The sequence below is a fragment of the Stenella coeruleoalba genome, assembly GCF_951394435.1.
Source record: "Stenella coeruleoalba genome assembly, chromosome: 6".
Classification (NCBI taxonomy): domain Eukaryota; kingdom Metazoa; phylum Chordata; class Mammalia; order Artiodactyla; family Delphinidae; genus Stenella; species Stenella coeruleoalba.
Genome location: NC_137151.1, coordinates 71,465,225 through 71,486,969, shown reverse-complemented (window position 1 = coordinate 71,486,969; position 21,745 = coordinate 71,465,225). Strand labels below are relative to the sequence as shown.

The following is a 21,745-nucleotide window of genomic DNA, read 5'->3' as shown; positions in this document are numbered from 1 at the left end:
GATTTTTCTTGTCCTGCCCTCAGAGATGGATTTGTCCCTTTCTGGGGGGACAGCAGCGTTGAAGGGGGTCGCGGGGGGCGGCGGGAGGTGCGTGGGAGGCGGGGCTGGGAGGCGTTGGGGCCGGGCAGTTGGGGGGCCTGCGCGCCCTGCGTGCTCCGCAGGCTGGGCTGGCGGGCGGCCGCGCGGCCGCGGTGCCCTCGGGCCTCGCGCGGCAGAGCGCGTGGCGGCGGGTCGCGCCCTCAGCGCTCAGCCTGCGTGCCTGTGTCTCCTCCGCTTGCGGTTTCTGGTCGGATCCCAGCTGGCCCGGACTTGCTCCGAAGTAGGAGGGACCGCTGTCGAGCGAAAAGTGCACACCGGTGATTGATGAACTCTTAATAGGACTAACCTTTCCCGCCCCCACCCTAGACACACACGCAGAGCAGGCCTTCACCCCCGCCCCTCCCCCGGCCTCCCCGCGGGCCAGGGGGACGCGGTCGCCAGCCGGTTGGGTGATTAACTCACCGTTTGTCTCTCAGAAAGTGTTCCAGGTGGATCAGGAACACCCACCCGCCCGCCGCTCCGCGCCGCGCCGCCTCCGGGAGACGGGATCGAGCGTGCGTCACATGGCGCGGGCCGAGCCGGCCTTTGTGCAGCGCGACCGCCCCGCCGCCCCGGGAAGGCGGCGGCTATTGTTCCCCGCGGGGGTGGGAGGTGCTCGGACTCGGGGTCCACGCCAGCCCCTCCCCAGTGTGTCCCCAGGTTCGAGGATGGGTGGGGGCCTCCTTTGTGTGTTTTCTGCCGGCGGCGGAGATGGCATCGTTGCTGCCCCAAGAGGTTAGGAGACGCGGGTGAGGGAGGTCAGTCGTGGCTCTGCCACTGCCTGGAGCTCAGCCCAAGCGACCCAGTTTCCCGCTCCCTTGGCCCTTGGGCCCTTGTGGAAGTTGGGAGGGATGTGGTATTTGTAAGGCAGCACTCTGAACAATAGAGCCATCAGAAGACCTTCTCCCTGTCTCCTCATAAGTCAGGGACACTCTTTTCCGATCCTTCAAAAGGGCCCTGGTCCAACAGGTCCTCTTGGCCCCGTTTTAGCCCCACTTCCCCAGCAAAAACACTGCATTTGTATCGGGGTTCTCCATGCATCCTCATTTAAATTAAGATCTCCTCCTTGGGCTCTTACTAATGTTAAAATCCTATTCGAATGGTTTTCCAGTTATTATTCTTCCATAACAATGATCCAGACTAGATATAGGAACCAGTCAAGATATTTTGCCACAAGACCTGGGACAAGAAGACTTCCGTCATATCTCCCATCATGCTGATCTCCTGGGGACCCTTCGCCTGCTTCTGCTACTGCAAATGACTGGACATGCATTTATTTACCTTGGTTCTTCCTGCATGTGTGGAAACCTTTTGTTCACTGTGCTTCAGGCTGAACCGGGCCTGAAAGTGGGTCTTTGAATTGTCTTTGTACTTTCCTAACTTGCCAAGGTGAGTATGAGACCTGAGCGAAGTGTTTAGGCATGGGCTTTGGGCCAGGTATAAAAATCCATTGGGAACCAACTTTGAGCCCCCAAAATAAGGGCATTTGTAGCTGGAGTAGAATACAAGGGAGCAATGATAACTAAGATTTCATCCTCTGTGATGATCCTCTCCACTACCAGTATCACCAGTGTAGTAAGTACAGAGGATTCATCTACCCTATCTTTTTTCTCTCCATCCCAGCCTTCTGCAAGAGAGGTCTAAGTGAGCCAGTAGTCAGAGGTGATGAGGGTGTGGCTGGCAACTCAGCCTCAGCTCCCTGTGCCCAAAGTGTCTAGGGATGGGTCTGCTCACCCAGGCCCCTCTAAGGGAAGTTGCAGTGCCCTGAAGTAATCAGGCTGTAGGCCTGTGGGGACTGGAGACTTCTGTCTCTCTTTTTATTTTTATTTAATATAAACTTCTGTTCGCCCTATTCTTTTCTTACAGTTTCTGAAAGAAGGAGCAGAGTAAGGCCAAGAGTTGCCAGATGAAGAGGACCTTCCTGCATCTAACTGGGATTAACCCATTCTTGTCTATAGGAGGAAGTTTCAACTAATTCTCAGGATAAAGTCAAAACAGGCCTGTGACTGTTCCTTGAATATTCATGGTGTAAACAAGCTTCTGGCTCCCCCAGGTCAAGCAGAGAAACACTTTTTATTAGAATGTTGGGTTTCTTCTTTGTTATTCAAACATACACCCACACACATATCCTCTTCACCCTCCCTAATGAAAAACCTCAACAGATGGGGAGCCTAGGCTCCCAAGCCTGCTGGCTGAGAAGATCACTTCACTCAAGGGTCAGTTGGCTGGTACAGAATGGGGGAGGGAGAAGGGACGAGTAGCTAGTATAGTTAATCACTATTTTTTAATACTCCTTACAGATAGAAATTCAAAAACTCCTTTTCAGCAAGGTTAGCAGCCTCCCTCCGGGGCCTGGGAAACTAATTTGGCTGATGTGTCTCTGATAGAGACTAGGCTTGGGTTGCTCCAAGGGGAAAGCACTTGCTCTGTATTCTCTCCCTCTCTCATCTGAACGCCTGTACAAAGAAATGGTGCAAATGGAGGGTTAACTTAATGATTCCATCAGAGGCGGATTCTTCTCTGTCAGGTCGCTGGATAAGGCTGAGGTCTGAAAGCCAGGAGGTAGAATGTGTAGTCGCCCTTTCTTGCCACCTTTCCAGGGGCCAGGACTACTCTTCAGGCCTTTCCTCGGCAACTTCCCCACCCCCCTGGCTAGCTCAGTTGGGTCTTCTGACTCCACTCAGGCTGGGTCCTGAGTTTCTCCTCGTAGCCAGGGCAGGCTCTCCCTCGGCCGCAATCTTTTCCCACCCCACCTCCCATTTTGCAGCTGGCCATTCCAGCTACCTCACCTCAGCGCTGCTTTAATTCACGTTTGACTGCCTCGACGGAGCAACCAGGGGCTCCCGAATGACCGTCACCCCCCATACGTGGGCCTGGGCTTGAGGCCCCGAGCCCTTTCTTCAGGTCCCAGGAGACTCCCCCACAAACTCCCTGATCCCACCTCCCTCAAAGCGTTCTCTGTAGGACAAAGGCAGAGCTGGCCACGGCCACAGCCAGACAGCCATTTCCTCCCCTTGCGCAGACGAGGTAAAAGCCTCCTGGAGCCCAAGGCCCGGAGAGAGGCGGGCCCCTCACCACCTGCCGGTGTCGGCCCCCGCGCCGCCTTTGTGCGGCCTCCCCGCCGCGGGGCCCGTGGGAAGCCGCGCGCACAATGGCGCCGCCGCTCCCGGAAGACCCGCTGCTCCAGGCGCCCTGGACCCAGCGCCCGGTAGCAAGAGGCCAGCAGCCTCGAGGCCGTGGTGAGCTCCCCACGGCCCCCCGCGCGCCGCTCCCGGGAAGAAGCCTCGGTCTGGGATGGCGGTTTCCTTCCGCTGCAAACTTGCCCCTTCCCGCTGCAGTCCGCTCCGAGAGAAGGAGAGGCCTGGACCCGGAGCGCCAGGCCGGGCCCAGGGCTCCCCTCCCCCACTCTTCTTTCTCTGCTTTTCCGAGACCCGGGAGGGAGGAGGCGGGCGCCTTCGCCGATAGAGCAGCTATTGTGACCTTCCCTCGCAGAGCGGGAAGCCAGCCGGGTGTACACCGCCGGTGGTGGCGGGGGAGGAGGCGACTGTGTGCAAACCTCGGGGTGCGGAGGGGGTGGCACTGGGAAATAAAGGTTTGCAACCTCGGGCATTGGAGCCCTTCAGAGGGCGTTTGGTTGTGTTTAGACTCCGGTGCTTCCTAACACTAATTGCAGGCTCAAAAGCAGCAGAATTTATGGCGAAGGCCAAGGCGGCTTGTTTATAATTTATGAAGTTTTAAATGGCCGTGCGCGGGCCCCCGCTCTCGCCCTGGTCGGCGGCCGCGCAGGAAGCGCCCTCCCCAGATTCGCCGCCGCCCGCACTCGCGCCGGGAGCCACCGAGTGTGGCTATCGTATGACGCTCACGCCAGTGGCAGGAACGGATCCATCCGAGCGGCTCTCAGAAGCTTCAGGGAACCTTTCTCCAGAGGTGAGAGAGGACCGCAGGTTTGTCCCAAGAGAACTCCCACCCCACTAGCGAGGGGCGGCTGCGGCTGCCTGAAGAGGGAGCCCCCAACCCCGCGCTTCTTTCAGCCCGAGTGTGAGAGAAGGCTATGTCAGCCGGGCTAGACACCGTTTAAAATCTAATCCATGAAACGCTAAGCCGCAGATGACACTTGGGGCCTTGCAGACACCCGCAGACTCAGCAGATACTCCTGCGGTAACACACCGCGCTGGAAAACGCCTGGAGCCATGATGCATTATGTATTTTTATTATTTATGGTGGGAAGAGGAGATGAGGGAAAACCGGGCGGAATCTAAACAGCCTGACAATTCATCTGTTTAATATTTAGCCAGTTAAGAAGGGTTGTTGTAATCCCTGCAAGGCAGCAAGCTCTTCTTTGATTTCCCTAATAGCTTTAAAAAATAATTTCTTACAAGACAATTAGAAATTCTGCCTATGGAGGCAAATTTCACAGAAAAACAATTTTAAGCCTTGAAAGTGGGTAAAATATCCCTTCGGTTGAAGTCATTTATTCTGTTGATACACTTCTACAACATGTATACTTTAAACCTGCTCGGATGAAGTGAAATTTAGCAAAAAGGATAATCCCCTCCCACCCCCCAATCTAACATGCCATTTTAAAAACAGCACAGAGGAACAAGAAAACTAAATATTATTTTCAGCCATCACTATTTAGCGAAACACAAACATCCAAATAGAAACGATTGTTGTTCCACCAGAAGATCAGAAGTTAAATTATTTCCACACAATAGGAATGTCACCTCGTGTCACCGGGGATGTAGTAGGAGTTGCATTATTTGTCAAACCAAATAGAGATGCGTGGGCCCACTTTGCTGAAATACAAAAGAATTGAACCTTATCTGAAGGCGTTCTCCGAGTGCCTCCTTCTAGAGAAGCGGGGGTAAGTAGTGCGCCCCAGCTAAAACCACACTAATATTTACAAAATGGTTATAAATCCTCGAAGACATTTTGCCCATTTTGTCCAAAGAAGCAGGAGTGAACAAAGTGTTTATACTTGTTATGTTCCATTAATGAAACTTTTATTACTTTACATCACGGGGAACGTTTGTCTTCTTGAGAAATGAACTACTGACTTCTATAAGGAAAAAATCGTGACAGAATTTCCTAGAGAAAAAGCTTAGGTGCATGGCTTCAAATGATTATTTCTTTTTCTGCATCTTAGCTTTTTCATAGCTCAGTTCTTCTTATGACTTCTCTTGTGTCTTTGATTGTCAGTTTTCTTTCAAAGTTTATTTTTTACTACTTAGTGCAGAAAAGTGAGCTCTGGCCTCCCCAATGTAAGTGCAATCTAAAAAAGTGGATTTGTGTCTAGAAAGAGGGCAATAGAAAGAGCAAAACAGGCAGCAGTGAAACACCCTACCCAGGTCATCCCACACAAAACATTTCTAGGTTTGCATCCTCAAATATTCCCCCCCCACACACACACAACCTAAAGTCAATAGTTGGAAGGTAATCAAGTATCCGCAGAACCAGTTTGTGTACTGGATTCCAAATAAGTGGAAAAAATATTTCCAAGTGTCAGCCTACTGGGGGGCCTTCCACCGGGATTGTGCGCAAGATAAAGGTAGAGTGATCTACTTGCAAGTGTGCGTGATTAACACAGATACACTTAAGACTGAGAAAATTTTTTATTTTAAATATTTGTTCAAATAGTACCAGACAATTTGAAATCAATAAACTGTGTCGAGTGGCGAGGGCTGTGGCTATTGGGAAGAGAATAACGGGTGTCATGCCACGCCATGGGGCCGCCTGACTCTACCCGTGAAGGACAATTTGCGGTCTTAATCCTTTACATCAACTACACACACCAGCCACGGTTACAACTGTTCAAAACTACTCTCTCAACTAGTTCAGACCAAGGGGACTAAAGAGGTGAAATGTGGCCCCCGCGGCCTGGGAGCGCGTTCCTAAGCTCGGCTGGAGAATTCTACAGATATACACATAAATACATTAAGACGAGGATAAATAATCAGGAAAACGAAATGACTCGCTTCAAATAATAAATACAGATCGTTGAGTCCGATGCAATCCTTACGGGACGGGAAGAAGCATATAAATTAAGGTCTCCGCAACTAAACTAGACGCGGGCCATGCCCGGACTCGCCGGGTTCTGGACCCTCTGCAGGGCGCGTCGCCGACGGATCTCAGACTTACCTTCGGGACACCATTACCAGATCAGAGTCCCTCGGTCCGCAGTTATGTGGCACTGTCAGGCTTACAGAGGAGAATCCTTGCGGCTGATTTATGGCGAGTCACCCAAAGCAGGGCGAGCCTGGAGAGGAGGCCCAGACGCCTGCGCCTCGGCCGCTGTTGGCCCGAGACCGGAAGACAGCGACCGGGCCAGAGCGAGGGCGGGGGTCACCGAGCTGCCCCGCGGGCCCCGCCCGCCACCCCCGCCACCCAAGCAAAAGAGGTAATCGCGCCGCGAGTTCGGGCCGGTGGCCGCCGCTACAGATGCGTCAGTTTGGGGGCCTCGGGCAGGCGTCCCTGAGACGAGTGGTGGGCCGAGAGATCTGTGTAGGTGGGATGAGGGTCACACGGTCCGTGGTGGTGATTGCCGGGAATCTGCGCGGCGCAACTGTAGTCCACGCTGGCTGAAGATGGGTGCGAGAGGTGGCCCAGGTTGAAGACGGGCCCGGATGCGGGCGCCATGGAGTCGACGAAGTTGCCGCCCACGTACACCGGGCTGCCCTGCAGGTTGGCGCTGGCGAAGCCGCCGCCGTTGCTCGCCATGGGGTGGGGCTCGAATTCGGGCGCCGCGTAGCGCTTCTGCTGCGGCAGGCAGCTGCTGAGCGGCGCCGTGTAGGCAGCCAGGCCGTACATGTTGGGCTGAGATTTGGCGAAGGCGGGCGGCGAAGGCGCGTCGTAGGCCAAGCCGGGCACGGGTGGCAGCTGGCCCGAGTAGGCCACGTGGCCCGCGGCGCCGCCGAGCGGCGGGCTGCGCTCCGGGGACTGACCGGCCGGCGAGTGCAGGATACCCTTGGCCTTCTGGTCCTTCTTGTACTTCATGCGCCGGTTCTGGAACCAGATCTTGATCTGCCGCTCGGTGAGGTTCAGCAGGTTGGCCATCTCCACGCGGCGTGGCCGGCACAAGTAGCGGTTGAAGTGGAATTCCTTCTCCAGCTCCACCAGCTGTGCACTTGTGTACGCCGTGCGCACCCGCTTGGACGCTGGGCCCGGTGGGCTCTTGTCCTCGCAGCTCTCTCCTGGGCAAGGAGGGAGAGAGAGGGGACGCTGAGCGGGAGAGGTGGGGACACCCTGGGCCAGAGAGAGGTGCTTCCCAGGCTCCTGCCTCTTCCTCCCTCCCTCCCACCACCTTAATCACGGATGGAGTGGGGGAGGGGCGTTTGAGAGGTGAGATTCCAAGAGATTCCAAGAACTCAAAGGCCCCAGGCCTACCTATCAGTGGCACCTGAAACTCCCATCTGCCTTCTGAAGTCCAACTCATTCTGCCCACCCACTCCCCTTCAGCCTAGCCCATCATCTCGTCCCAAAGGCTGAGGAGGAGTTTAATGAGAGACTAGTAGCAGCTGGTAAGGCCTTCCCCCCTGTCAAAGCAGGGCCAGACTTTTTTTGAACAGTCCTTCCAGCCTCTACAGCTGGGAAGGGGGTTGGGGGGGTGCGGTTGGAGGCAGCCCCAAACTGCCTTGCTCAGAGTCTGGCTCCTGGGCAAAGCACCCCAAGCACCGAATGAGGGTGGAGATCCTGGCACCTCACTCCAGCTCAGCTGTACCCATGAGCTCAGTACCCAAATGCAGGGAGGTGACAAACCATAAAATTACAGCCCCAGAGTTTTAGAGGATCCAAGACCAGGCTGGGCGTATTTTGAATACTGCAATGCTAGGAGCAGCAGCCTCAGCCCTGGTTTCCACCACCCCTGCCACCTCTCAGCAGCTTGTCCACTCCCTCCCTGGGAAGACAAATGGATTTCTCCTGGGAGGGAGGGCCTGGGTGTGCAGCTGAGAAGGAGGGGCAGAAGGAGAAGGAACTTAAAGACTTGAAGACACGTCCCCCTACGAGCAGCAGCCCCACAGAGCAGCAGGCAAACCAGAGAGCTGACAACAAGCTAACTACATCCCAGGCCTCAAGCTAGCCCTGAGTCTGGGAGCAAGTTCATCTACCTGAAGATAAAGTACATCAGAGAGCACAAGGCCAGAAAAGTTCAGGAACCAAACAGGCTGAGCACAGAGAGGCAGAAGGCCTCAGAGCTCCCGGCCCTACCTGTCTTCTTCCACACCCCCTAAATGGACCTACGGGAAATATTCTCAACTCCAGGGTCTCCTTTTCCAGGGAGAAAAACCCAAGGCTGCTCCTGTTTCAGAGTACATCCTCTTCCCTTAGGATCTGTGCTTCCACATTAGGGATTTAATGGGATGGGGAGAACTGAGCTGGGGTGGGCTAAGTAGAGTCCCATGGTTATTCTTTGCAGACCCTGGTTGGATTCCGGTGTGTAATTTGGGGTTTTTTTGGTTTTGTTTTTTGTTGTTCTTGTTTTTATTGTTTGGGCGGGGGTGGGGGTGGGGGTCGCCAGGCCTCACAGCTTGCGGGATCTTAGTTCCCCAACCAGGGATTGAACCTGTGCCCTCGGCAGTGAAAGTGAGGAGTCCTAACCACTGAACCGCCAGAGAATTCCCCAGGTGTGCCATTTTGTAGTTTTGTTATCTTGGGCAAGTGACTTATCTCTAACAGTTTCCTGATGGGTGTTTTGTCATATACCTACCTCAAAGCGTTCTTTGGAAAATGAAATTAGACAACGTTTGTAAAGCGCTTAACATGGTTCTTAACATAGCATTCCATAGACTTTAGTTCTTATTAATTTAAGCGAGTGGGAATCATGTGATATGAGCTACATAACCACCTGGATTTGGGGATCATAGTATCTGTCTTCAAGTTTTGAAGAGCTGTTGGTGGAAGAAGGAGTTGAGTTATGACCAGCAGCCCAGGAGAGCAGATATTAGGGCAGTATAAGGAAGAGCTGTCTATGAGTAACTCTGAGACATGTCCAGCAATGATGCCAGCAGCCTGGAATGGACATGAGCACCCTGTCACTGTAAGGATATGACCACAATCAGAGACACTAAAAAGAAAGAACAGGGAGTTCCCTGGTGGTCTAGTGGTTAGGATTCGGCACTTTCACTGCCGTGGCCCGGGTTCAATCTCTGCAATCCCTGGTCAGGAAACTGAGATCCCTCAAACTGCGCAGCGCAGCCAAAAAAAAACCTTTTTTTCTGCATGAGGAGTTTACACATATGGCCTCCAAAGTTGCCCTTCCAGCCCTGAGCCTCTTAATTCCTGGGCGAGCTAGTCTCTTGGGGTCAGTCTGGGGGACTTAGCCCAGGCATGAGCCCCCTCAGAGAGCTACCTGCAGTGGCACAGCTGTTCTTCTGCTTGGAGTTCTGTCGGGACTCTTTCATCCAGGGAAAGATCTGCTTGCTGATGGTGGCTGAGGAGCCAGAAGCAGTGGGCCCACCCTTGGCCTTCTTGGCAGGTACTCCACCTCCAGGGTTGGTGGGCGAGGATGGGGGCAGGGCTGGTGGGGGAGGAGGGGGTGGTGGTGGCTGCTGCTCTGAGTTCAGACCAGGAGGCTGGCTGCCACCCCCACCTCCCTGACTGTTCCCAGTGCCAGGCCTCATGCAGCTTCCATTGAGTTCAGCCCCCTTGTGGGCTGGGGCTGGCAGAGGTGCAGAGCTCTGGATGGAGCAGGCAGAGCCCGGGTAATCAGTGTCCAGGGAGTTGGCAGCAGCAGGGGGTGGATAAGGCTGATGGGGGGCACTATAGCCATAAGTGTCAGCAGCTTTGCTGTAGCCATAGCCTCCGAAGAGTCCTGGGCTTTCATAGTAAGCAGCCTTCTGCATCGTGTACTCAGGAAGCTCCGGGGCCTGCTGACCCTGCTCAAATAACATTGACCACCACTGTCTCCTTCACCACCACCTCCAATGTCTGCCAAATCCTGAGAGAGCTGGGGCAGCTCCAGGCTCCAGACAACCTGCAAAGAAGAAAAATGAGAGGCCCCAGAGGGACTGTCATTGGCAAGACCAGTCAGTATAGAAGGACTAGCCCAGGCTCTCTGCTTCCCACCAACTTAATAGTAGGAGGATCTGAGATTTTATAAAGTTCAACTTATTTGAACCCTTGGAAAAGTCAGAAGGAATTTCTCATAAACACAAAAAAAGAGTTTCCTTTATCCAAGGGAAGGGGCTTTTTTTTTTCCAGATACAATTTTCTTTCTCCAAGATTGTCAATTTAGCCTTTGAAACTACATAGAAGAGCATTTATGGCCTGATGCATTTTAATGACTGATTCTCCCACTAGACTCTGAGCTTTTTGCAGGAAGGGACTGTGTCTTATTCACCTGCGTATTCCTAACATCCAGCCCAGCGCACCACATGTAGTAAGTGCAGTAAATGCTTGTTGAATGAGTGAATGGATCAGTCAGTCATTAGGTCATCCCAGGGTTTTGATGGGCAAAAGAAAGTCCTATAACACTCAGAAAAGCCAGAGCTCTCAAAAAAAGTATCTCCCCCACCTGGTTTCAAAATCACAGCATCTTTCACGGAGATGCAGATAGTCCACTCTCCGGTGACTGGGTGAGAATTGGCCGGTTAGCTCATGGGTCAGCACTGTGAAATCTACTAGGAGATAAAAGCCAAGAAGAGGACTTAAAGACTCCCAGACTTATTTTGAGGCTAGAAAAGTTTCTTCTCTTTGGTCTACATTTTTCTAGATGCTTAACTTTTTCCTCCACTACTTTTAAATGGATACCACTGGAAATGAGTGAAGAGATTTAGAATTTGAAATGCATGGAGCATGGGCGAATGAAAAATGCTTTATGTTATAACTCTATCATTTTAATCCTGCATCCATTGTATAAATAGATACTACTATTGACCTCTGCTCTGGATCATCCGTTCCACCCCACCTCCCACCCAATCTACAACCAATGAGAGAACCTCTCTTGGCATGATGAATGAACCCAGAATTAGAAGAAGAAAAAAAAAAAACTAAGAAAAATTCTACCGCTTTTGTGTCCTCTGACTCTTGATGGGGGGCTTACCTTCTCACCCACCCCCCTCTTCTCCTGAAAGCCCCTAATGAGTTAAAGTATAACTAATACCATTCAACCACTTTCATCTGCTTGATAAAGAAAACTCATAGGTCAGCTCCCAGGTCTGAATTCTTGATCTCATCTTTCAGGCAGCTTTCCTTCCCCCAAACTCCCTGGTTTCCATCAGGGACATCATGATGGACCACATTATCTAGACAACTTATGTAGCCTAACGGATTTGACCACGAGTACTAAAACCACTCCTCCGTTTACTCATTTCCCCTACACTTTCACCAAACAGCCTAACTCAATTTTTTAAATTCTTCATATTAGCCTTTATTTGGTAGTAGAGTTGCCCATTTTGTTTTCAAATAAAAGCGAATATGCCATTAATCTTGATAAGAGAAAGACCCTTCTCAATGGAATAACAGAATACTAGGATGTAATGTTTTAGGAATAGTTTCTATTGTTGTTCTTAAACTTATGTAATTAGGATATCTACCAAACAAAGCTGGTCTTAATCTTTCATTCATTTTCTGTATCATTCTCTGACTATTAAAGTTACTGCATATTAAATGGACAGCTACATCCTCATCCTGTGACTAATATTTGTATGTATTTGCCCACAGGCCAAAGGACTACATGTACTCCGAGTTTGGTTAAATCTCTGGACTTTTCTGGGATCCTGCTTCCAGTCTTAAACCTTGGTCCCTCTGGATGTCAAAATGGTCACATTTGACATTCAGACCACCAGAACTCGCTGCTGTTTCTGTCACTCCATTTACAGCAGTGCAAGCAAAACATCCCCCCTCTTGCCTCCCAGGATGACCAAGTTTATCTTGATAGGTAGACCAGTCACATTAAAATAGCTTCTTTAGGAACTGACCAAGTCTTTGAAACAGATAGCTTTACATATATAGTTGTTCCCATGGCATATTCCTAGACAAACCTCTGTGCATGTACCTCAAAAGTGCAACTACTGGGCAGCTCCATGAATAAGCAGAGTCTGTTCTCCCACTTCTGTTTTCATTGTCTTAAGGAATTTCAAGGGTCACTCAGTGATGATCCACCACCCAAATGTCCATCTTCCCAGAGGCGAGGGCAGTAGCTCTCTCCTCACTGAAAAGGGCTTTGCAGCCTCTCCCCCACCCCAAAATGTAGAGCCCCAAAGAAGTCACCTTTCCTAAAACAGAACCTGAGGATATTGTTACAAAACTGGTTTTTTTTAAAAAAAAGCTTATTTCTTTCCAGAAATCGCTACTCCTTGTGAACTCTGCTTGAACCTAAGAAGCAGGAACGGGTCATAAATCACTTGGACAATGGTCAACTGTTCAGTGGCTCATCTTTTCGATCCCCCCCCCCCTTTTAAGGCTTTCTTTTCTCGCCCTTTGGTACCTCTGCTCATTTGGGCCCCCGACCCAAATGCCTTGGGGTGAAGACTAACTCGCGTAGGGGGAGGGGCGGTTTTCGAAGTCCTCAGCTGCCCTTTCCTCTCCTCCTGCCCTCTACCTCCCAATCCTGCTCCCACCCTACAACCAGCCCCCCCCCCGGCGCCCCCCCCCGCCCGGAACACCGGTCGAGGCAGCCTCCCCAGAACCCCGCCGGCGCCATCCCCGGCTCCTCCTGGGGAAGGGGCACCAAACGGGGTTTGGCTGGTTCTTTCTCGTGGTCCCGGGAAGTTGCCCAGCTCAGCTCCGAGGCCCAACCGCAGGCCGGGAATGCAAGGCCAAACGGTTCCCAGCCGGAAGGAAGGCGGCCTCGGAGCGACCACCGCCCGTTCCCCGGGCCGTGGTGGCCCGCCGCACCCGCCGCGCCTCCGAATCAGCCGAACCCTGATGCTTGCTCACTGACTGCACTTAATTCTGCCCGGGATCAATACCTAAATATGATACCGAATAAATAAAAGGCGCTCACAGCGGCCGGGGGACGGAGTTATTAAGCAGCTGGAGCTCTCACGGTGCATATCAATGCACCTGTCATTGTGGTTTGTAGCAAAATTTATGACTGCGAGCACGGCTGCAGTAAACGCTTCAGTAAGGAATGAAAAGAAAAACACTTCCCAAGGCCTGGCACTTTTCAGAAGTGGAAAACAGGCTCCGCGTAGGAGGAAGCGCAGCAAAAGAATTCCCTGCTCCGCACTTTTCCCGGCCCCGCGCCCCGCGAGCCGGGGGATTATATAAAGTGGCCGGTACCGGCCTCTCGGAGCAGCTCTGCTCGGCGGCCGGACGCGGGACGGGACGTGCGTAGCCTGGCCGGGGGCCGAAGACCTGCCGCCCTCCGCGGTCTCGGGAGGCCGGGAGGCTCGCCGGACACGCGGAGGCCGGCCCCGCGCTGTTCGCCCGCCGCCCGCGGTGGCGGCGGAAAGGCCGAGGGGACTGGGGAGAGAGACGGCTGCAGTCGCTGGGCTGTGACTAGCGCCGCGATCGTCGTAAATCCCGGACGGGTAGAGTTAGACCGTGCGCCTTGAAAGAGAAGGGGGAGGCGTTGGAGTAACGGTTGCTTCTGTTCCTCTCAATTTTTCCTAAGGTTCGAGCTGGCCTCGGTTCCTCTCTCTGTTTTGCCTAAATCAGGGCCTTGGAAACCCACAGATCTCTTTCTGGCGGACACCAATATTGCTGGGCATCCCCATTAATTCACTGGAACCCAGCAACGATTCTTCCCTCTCTGTGGGCTTTACTACCTCGGGATTTCATTTCGAAACTACTCCTTTTCGGGTTTGCTCAGAACGGGATGTATTTACCGCAGAACTGAGGTAGCTTTCTGCCCACATTCTCCCGATCTCTCAGCCAGAGCTCTTCTGCCCTATGGGAAGCCCTGGACGCGCCTTCTAAATCACTCTTATTTAGCCCAGATAACTTAATATGTAATACGCCCTGCATTTAAGGCACTGGGCTCACCCCATTAAAGCGCCATAAATTTGAAGGCCGATGATCGGTTATCATGTAACCGGCGGCAGTTCACACTGAGGTGATCCACTTCAAAGCCGCCCTTTGTTTTATGTCTTGATGTATGAATCCTGAGATGGCTACCTTGAGTTGCAGGACAAATGGAAATGTAGTGGAAATTATTTTTAAAAATCACACCACTCACCACAATGTATGTGTGTGTGTGAGAGAGAGATTTTTCGAATTTTGTTTCTAACTCTTTGAAGGCTCTTCGGGTTCCTTTTGATAGTCTATTCTGTTGAGGTGATCTGGAACAAAATGGAAAACTCTCAGTGGCAGCCAGTTCTTTCTTACAAACACATGCAGAGACTCATTACTCCCTTTAAGGGTGTCATAATCAATGTCACTATTTTACATGGTGTCCGCAGCCACTCCAGGCACCTTCTTACTGGCAGAAAGGAGACTCAGTTGGCTCCTGGGGAGCAGGTGGCTTTTAACACCAAAATCCTTGACTGGATGGGAGAAGGGGGAGGCAGGACAGTAGGGAAGGGCCAGAGCCTCCGCAGGGGGTGAGCCAAGTGGGTCAGAGGCACAGGGAAGCCATTTCCTCTCCTACTCCAAACAAGCCCTAAACGCCCCAGGTTCCCCAATCCCCCAGGCCAAGCCCACCCCTCTTAGGAGCTAAAGGGAGGGACTGTGCAGTACTGGGATGGGAGGGAAGCTATAGCACAGGGCACCAGAAAAGGAGGGTGGACATGTAGATGGGCCTGGGTGGGTCCTAGTCAAGGCTCCTGCAGGCAGCCACAGTGAAGAGGGAGCTGGGTGTTATTTCTTGGTTTGTACGTTATATCTCCGATGATTTCCCTCAGTTTATTTTATTCCAGTAGGTACCCACCACATTCCTGGCCTGGGCTGCCCACAACTGGGTCGAGTTTGGGCTGCAAACCGCCTAAGATGCAAACATCCCTTCCACCTCACCCCAAAACAGACCAAGCTGCCCACCACTGCCTGCGCTCAGTGGGTGCCCGCCCCGGTCAGGTGAAAGGAGAGACGCAATCCCCCCTCTTGCATCTGCCCTGTGCCAATTAGTCGACTCAGTAGTTTGCAAACACCAAACTGCGCCCGGGAAAGCCCCACACAAAGCGTTCAGGGCGCTTCTAAAGACCAGAGCGCGCAGCCATAAGCCTTTGAAGTGACCTTTGGCTCAGGCGGCAATAACTCACCCCTTAATGAACACCCAACGGAAGCGCCTCGGAGAGATCCCGTACCGGTAGGGCTCCTAACATCGCGCCCGGGCTTCAGCTCCCCAGCCAGCCCCAGACCCAGGGGCCCCACTCCACCGAGCCGGCCCGGAGGGCTGCTCGGTGGAAGCACGATGCACCCATGCCCTCGGACCGGATCAGCAGGTCCCGAAGCCACTTTATATGATACATTCACGTGAGCGGACGTCAACTTTCGCCGCTTGGTTATTTATTTATTTGGGAAAAAAGAGTTCTTTAAAATTAGGAGCTTCCCCTCAGAAGAAGGGCTAAATTGGGAGGCCACCCGGTGCCGTGATTCCCCCGTGGCTGTAGCTAGATTTTTTCTTTCCCAGCCGCGGAGGAACAGGGTAAGTTTGCTCCCGGGGGGTTCTGGGGTGCTCGGTGCACTCTGGGCGCAGGAGGCTTGGGAAGGGGAAAGTAAAGAGGACCCCAAGGTGGCCAAAGTTGGGCTACCCAGAGCCCCCACCATCTTCTCCCGCGCTCTTTCCCCAGCCCACCCAGCACCCAGCACCCAGCACGGTCCCAACCAGCTTCAGCCTTCTGCTTGCCCAGAATCGCAGGCTTTATCCGGCTGGCTCTGAGCCACCAGCCTCAAGTACCCTTTCCACAGCCAGGAACTGGGTGAGCAAACGGGAGGGAGAGCCGTCTGAGAGCTGTCAAGGAAGAGCTGGTTCCTAGCAGACCTGGCCCTAGACCCCATCCCCCACCAGGAAAAGTCTTTTGAATAGGGAGCCTTGGTGCAGATTATTGAAATTTTCGGGGAAGTTATAAGTGAGTGCTCCATGGGGCCAAATGAAATGCTGCTCGCAGTAATTGGATTCAGCTGACTAAGTTGGCAGGCGCGCAGCTCCAAGGCAGCGAGAGAAGAAAAATGTCCAGCGACTTTAAGTTCTGATGGAGCCAAGCGCTGGAGACTGACAAAACAACTTTACTGCTCTCCTTTGATGGCAACACCCCTGGAAGTCGGTCCCTCTCCGGCTGGGGCCCATCCCAACCTAGGCTAAGGGAGTGCGCCTTGCTTTCTGGGTCCTTTCCCCACAGAGGCCCAGTCTGGCCTTGCCCTGCGGCTCCCAGGAGCATGGAGACGCTCACTCCAACTCATGGAGCGGCTTTTTCAAGCTTTGGCCCCGGGGAAAGACCCAGGATGACCTGTCCTGTCCTCCCACATCCAGGAGCCACAGGACACAATAAACAAAAGGATGTCTGGGATGCAGGAACCAAAATATGATTTAGTTTTCATTTGGGGTTCTTTGAGGCGAAGGACCCAGAAGCCCTAAACCTTTTCTCTGCCACTATCGCAGTCAAAAACCAGATTAGTGAGGGGGAGGAGCCTCCCAAACTCTTTTGGGTAGTTTGGGGGTTCTACTGAATTTGGGGGAGAAGATGGAATAGCACTTTAACCTCGCAAGAAAAAAATATTAAGCCAACAGCAAGAGAGAAAGGCATACGTATGTGGAGCTAACTCCCAGAACAATGCAGGGAGCTGGCTGGCCACAGAGTTTCTTTTAAATACGTATAAATCAACCTGCCTGCACCCAGCCAGGCGGCTCAAGACATGGAATTAATATGATGCTCCATCTTACTTTGGCAGTGACAGTGTAAAAAAAAGTTTCTTTTTATTCATTTCATTTTCAACCCGTTCTCATAACTGTACATTTACCCCCAAAATACCTCCTCCAGCCCCCACCCTCCTCACCGGCCCTCTCCTCAAACTGCCACCTCCCCCCACAATGCCACCGGCCACCCTCCCAGCCTGGCAAGGTAGTGTGTCCTTCTAACCTTTGGGTAGGCGGGAAGCATCTCCACAAAGCTCACCTCCTTACGATCAATCACCGTCCTGGATGTATATGTAGAAGTGTATTTAGGTCTACGAGTGCTGCCTCACCAATGGCAATCATCAAAATCACAGATTACACAAAATAAATCATATTTAGTATCCCACTCAGGGCAGCAAGTAGCCCCGTGCCCGAAGATTTCGTTTTGTCATGCAATTGCTTACCTGGATCCCAATTTATCATAAACCTGGTGTCCTCGGCCTCACAGTGGGAGCCAGTGGGGGGCAGAGCTAGCCTTCCCCCTTTGTCTGCAGACAACACTGTCCCAACCCTGGTCTTGCGCGCTCGAAGACTCGGCCATATACCCGAGCATACGGAATTCCCGGTAGAACGGAACCAGACTGAGGTTCAGCTACCAATAAACGCAGGAAGAACGAGTTCGTAGTCCCCGCGCCGGCTTTGCCTGCGCTGCACGACCGTCGGTCCACCCGCCCGCCTGTCCGCTCCCAGGCCCAGAGCGGCTGCCACCCGCGCCCCCACCCACTCCTGGGTTCCTGCCCAGCCCTCCCAGGCCCCCCAGAGCTCGGCGTTTGTTTTCCTTTCGGAATGTGGCCCTTTCTGGATTTGAAGAGAGCCCCGGAAACCCCCTCATAGTCGGCAAATACAGACGCTGCCTTCAAATGCGAGCATATTTGTTCACGTGACCCCGAGGGAAGATTGTACTGATTGAGGCTGAAACTTTCACGCCATCCAGCCCCGGAGCGCAGCCAGGCCTGGGGGCTGGGAGGAGGGGCAGGAGACGTGGGATCTCGCGGTCCCTTCCCTTGGGCAGACAAGGGTGGGTATGGGGCGGAAGGAAAGCCCCCATCCCGCGGCTCGGGAGTGACCTAGCTCCAGCCTGGCCGCCGGCAGTGGGATGCGAGCGCTGAGAGTCTCTTCCCCCACGACCTCTGACCCTGGCCCAGCCTTCCATCAGGCTGGTCCGGGGATCGGAAATTTTAGAGGCTGCCTCTCTTACGGGCGTCTCCGGAGGCAGCCGTGGAGTATCAAAGGCCCAGGGCTCGCCTAGCTCCCCGGCCGCGCCCGGTACTCCGCATCCTCAAGCACCCGGGCAAGGCGCAGCCTAGTCGGAAGCGCCGCTCTTCCCCTCCCCGGGGAGGCAATTACGTTGTGGCACAGCGCAGGCTCCGGCCCTAAGGTGAGAGGCTCCAGCTCACAGACCAGGCTGGTCACCCCGAGGAACACTTCTCTTCACCACCACCAGAGTTTGGGGCCTTGGCTCATTCCGCGGACGCGGCCGATGAGCCTACACTTCCAGAGCCAGAAAAGGCGCAGAAGCACGGGCCGAGACCCGGAGCGTTCTCCCCTCTCTGCGTCTGGCGAACTCCACCCAGGTCCTGCGCGGCCTGGAGCCGCCGAGGCGCGAAGTCGCTGTTTGCCGCGACCTGTGCGCCTCCAGATGCAGGCAGGGCCCACGGATCCCGCAGGCCCAGCAACCGCCAGGCCGCGGCTTCCCGCTTCCTGCGGCGCCTCCAAGAACGCGAGGGGGTCTGCGAATCAGTCCTGGCTGGGCTTATCTGGGAGAAGAGGGAGCTTCTATTTTAGAAATATTAAATCAGGATAGGTTTCCAGCACTCTCCGAGTGGTCGGGTGGAATTTACAGTAACAATTCTGCCTGCGGGAAGAAGAGTTAAAAGCTCCCGGCCAGGGCGAGCAGCCAGCCTCCAGCTCCCGGCTTGCGGTGAGCCCCACGGCACTACCCCAGCTCGGCCCGCACCCCGGAATCCCGCACCATCTGGGGGTGTCCATTCCATCCCCGAAGTCTCGCTTTCATAGCCAGCTCTGCTTCTTAGCGGCATCGGGCACGGAGCAGATGCCCTGTCGCCACTTGCAAGGTCTCGGACAGGCGAAGGCGAATGTGCCCGGCAGCCGCGGAAGAGCCAGGGAGAAGGGGGTAAGATCCTCCGCATTCCCACTCCAGAAGCACGGGCAAGTCCCGGAGAACAGGTCACAGGCTCGAGCCCCCAGACCTGTCAGCGAGCCCCTCCTTTGTTCACCCGGCCGGGCCTGGCTGGAGGCCCACTCGGGGCGCCTCTTGGAGTCAGACCGTGGGTGCCCCCAGTCCACCCTCACCCGGAGGACCCCGCCCCCTAGCCTCCCGCCAGGGGCCGAGCAGCCGGCCCGCAGTAAGTGTTAATCTCCAGCCAAAGAGGGGGGCTGCTTTGCGGGAATTTGTCTCCAGGAAAGGATCTGAGCCTTCTTCAATCGGAGCATATGTTCATAGAGCAATAAACCGGAAAGATTTACAGTCCTCGCCCGGCCCCCAACAGCCTCGCACCCTTTCAGGAATTACTTACGATGATTTATCACACCAACCCAGGCAATTGTCACACTGATAAAATAGCCCGGGCCGGTGCCCGCCAAGCCCGGGCCTTGGGAGGCTGTTGGCTGCCGGGCTGGCGGCGGGGCTGAGGAGGTTTTTTGTGGGTTCCTCTCTGGGCCTACCAGGGGATGTCGGGGTGGGTGGGTGGGTGGGGTTGGGGGGTGGGAGGGCAGCCAATTCTCATTGAGAAAAAAACGCAAGCAGCTCAGAGAAAGCGCCCAGAATCTGCGCCAGAGTCACTTGCAAAGCACATAAACATTTGTCATCTTTGAATAATTGAATTAATGTGTTATTGTTTGAATGTATAATTCACAACGGAGGAAACTTTGTCTGTGTCCTGACGAGGAAATATACACACACCAAAAAAGAAATCAAAACACACACAATCCCAAAACCACCACCACACGCAGACAGCCCCCAGCTCGCCGATGTCATCCTCAAAGCCAACTAGAGGGAAGGAGGCAAAAAAAGAGAGGCCCTCCTCCCCGGCATCAGGGCCGGAGTGGCGAGCTGGAGGAGAATGCCCACTGCTGCCCCCAGCACAGATCTCCGGCAAGCTGGGGGTGGGGTAAGGGGGTGGGAGTGGAGTGGTCCGTGGGACCTCGCAGCTCCTTGGAGTGCACGAGAAAAAAGGCTGAAACTGGAGCCAGCGGGAGAGACAGCTCCTGCCTCTCACCCTAGCCTCTTCCCCCCCAACCCCGTTTCCCTTCCCCCGAGGCTTCTTCCCCTCACCCCAGGGTCTCCCATTCCTCGGGCGGCGGAGACTTCTCCCTGCCTTTATTTTAGATCTTCTCCTCAAATTAAAGATACAAAAATCGAGGGGAAGGGGGGCAAACTCCTTGCTGGGGTGACAGAAGCAGCAGAGCGTGGGTGCGTGGGTGGGTAGTGGGAGAAGCAACTCGGAAATCATTATCTGTTGGTTGAAACCTGCCTGGGGTAAAATTTCAACTCGATTTTATAGCCTTCCATTATGACGCAAAGAAAAATTTACGACCCTCGCTTGAAAAGAGGGCCGAGGCCTTTTCTCACCGGTTTAAGAATAGGCAGCAGATGCCGTGACAGCGACCATTGTTCCCGGTAGACACAGGCGACCGAGCAACCTCGGCCCGCGTGCGCCAGGCGCGTCCCCCAGCCGGGCGGGTTTTTACTACTCCTGTCGCCTCTGAGCAGCCCGCGCGCACCCTCGCCCCTCGCCCCCCGCACACCCTCACACACCCTCTCTCTCTCTCTCTCTTTCACACACACACACACACACACACACACACACACACACACTCGGCGGCTCTCAGTAATTTTTCATAAGTGCAAAGCTTTGCTGAACCAAAGGTCACCATCCAAGCCACTAACAACTTCTCGCCGGCGCACGGTTCCAAATCAGGAAGCAAAGGGAACTATTTGTCAGTGGCCTGACAGCTAAGTTCATTAAGGATTTAAATCAGAATAAATAAAAGTCGCGAAAATATTTACCTGCCGGCCGCGCTCCCGCGCCCGCCGCCTGGGGCCGAGGGTGGAGGGCTGGGGGCGCCGCACGGCCCCCCTCGGCGGGTGATATTCTTGGGATCCCTGCACTTTCCAAGTCGGAGAGAGCCCTTTGCGTGGCAGATTAATGACGACTCCGTGTTTCTTAAGGGACGTGCTGAATTAATTATTTCACCAATCACGTGGTCGGGACTTGTAGAAATCTATTCTTATCATCTTCCTCGCACTTTGAAAATTCTCCGGGTTATGAAAGGCCCTCCCCCGGCTGGCGGCGAGCCCCGGCCGCCCAGCCCGGCGCGGGGGGCAGGGAGGGCTCCCCAACATGGCGGGCGCGCGGGAAGCGCAGTCTGCCGAGGGTCCCGATTTACTGTACTGTACTCCGGCGGGCTCGGCTGTGCACTCGCTTCCTCCTCATCCCTGCCCGCGATTCAATACACACAACCTTACTGATGTATTGGTGGGCACAGGAGGAGCCATTAAGCAGAAGACGGGCAGAGAACAATCATAAAATGTGTCTGAATATTTAAACTTCTGTCTGCGCACTTATAAATACACATGTCCACGCGTCTGAGGCGAGCCCTTCCATATATTAAGGACACATGTCTGATTTTATGCATTCTGCTCATTTCCTGTCGCGAGTAAGGCCCCCTCCCATCTATTTTGGGACTCCTGTCTTGGCCCCCTCTTCAAGGCGAAGCCAAGACGAGAAAAGCCCTCGTGAAAAAAACAGCACACGCCACTTTTTATAGTGGGGAGTGTTTATTGTGGTCTGGAGGGCGGAGGGGGCACTCGGGGGAGGAGGGGCAGGTGCTGGAGGCCCCGGTGGGGCTGAACAGCACAGAAGAAGTAGAAGG

General features: G+C 54.0%; 1 protein-coding gene across 2 annotated transcripts; it reads right to left on the bottom strand.

Annotated features, from left to right (window-relative positions):
• Window positions 1–5,682: 5,682 nt before the first annotated feature.
• On the bottom strand, window positions 5,683–21,268 carry HOXD3 (homeobox D3). Of its 2 annotated transcripts, none has more exons than XM_079924606.1 (4): window positions 20,880–21,268; window positions 10,589–10,694; window positions 9,425–10,048; window positions 5,683–7,268 (listed from the first exon to the last, which is right to left on the bottom strand). In XM_079924606.1, the coding sequence occupies exons 3-4, from the start codon at window positions 9,963–9,965 to the stop codon at window positions 6,511–6,513; spliced, it is 1,299 nt and encodes a 432-aa protein (XP_079780732.1). In that variant the 5' UTR covers window positions 9,966–10,048; window positions 10,589–10,694; window positions 20,880–21,268; the 3' UTR covers window positions 5,683–6,510. The 2 variants fall into 2 exon arrangements, with proteins under 2 accessions (XP_079780732.1, XP_079780733.1); XM_079924607.1 differs by having other exon boundaries at window positions 10,589–10,691.
• Between the last annotated feature and the right edge of the window lie 477 nt (window positions 21,269–21,745).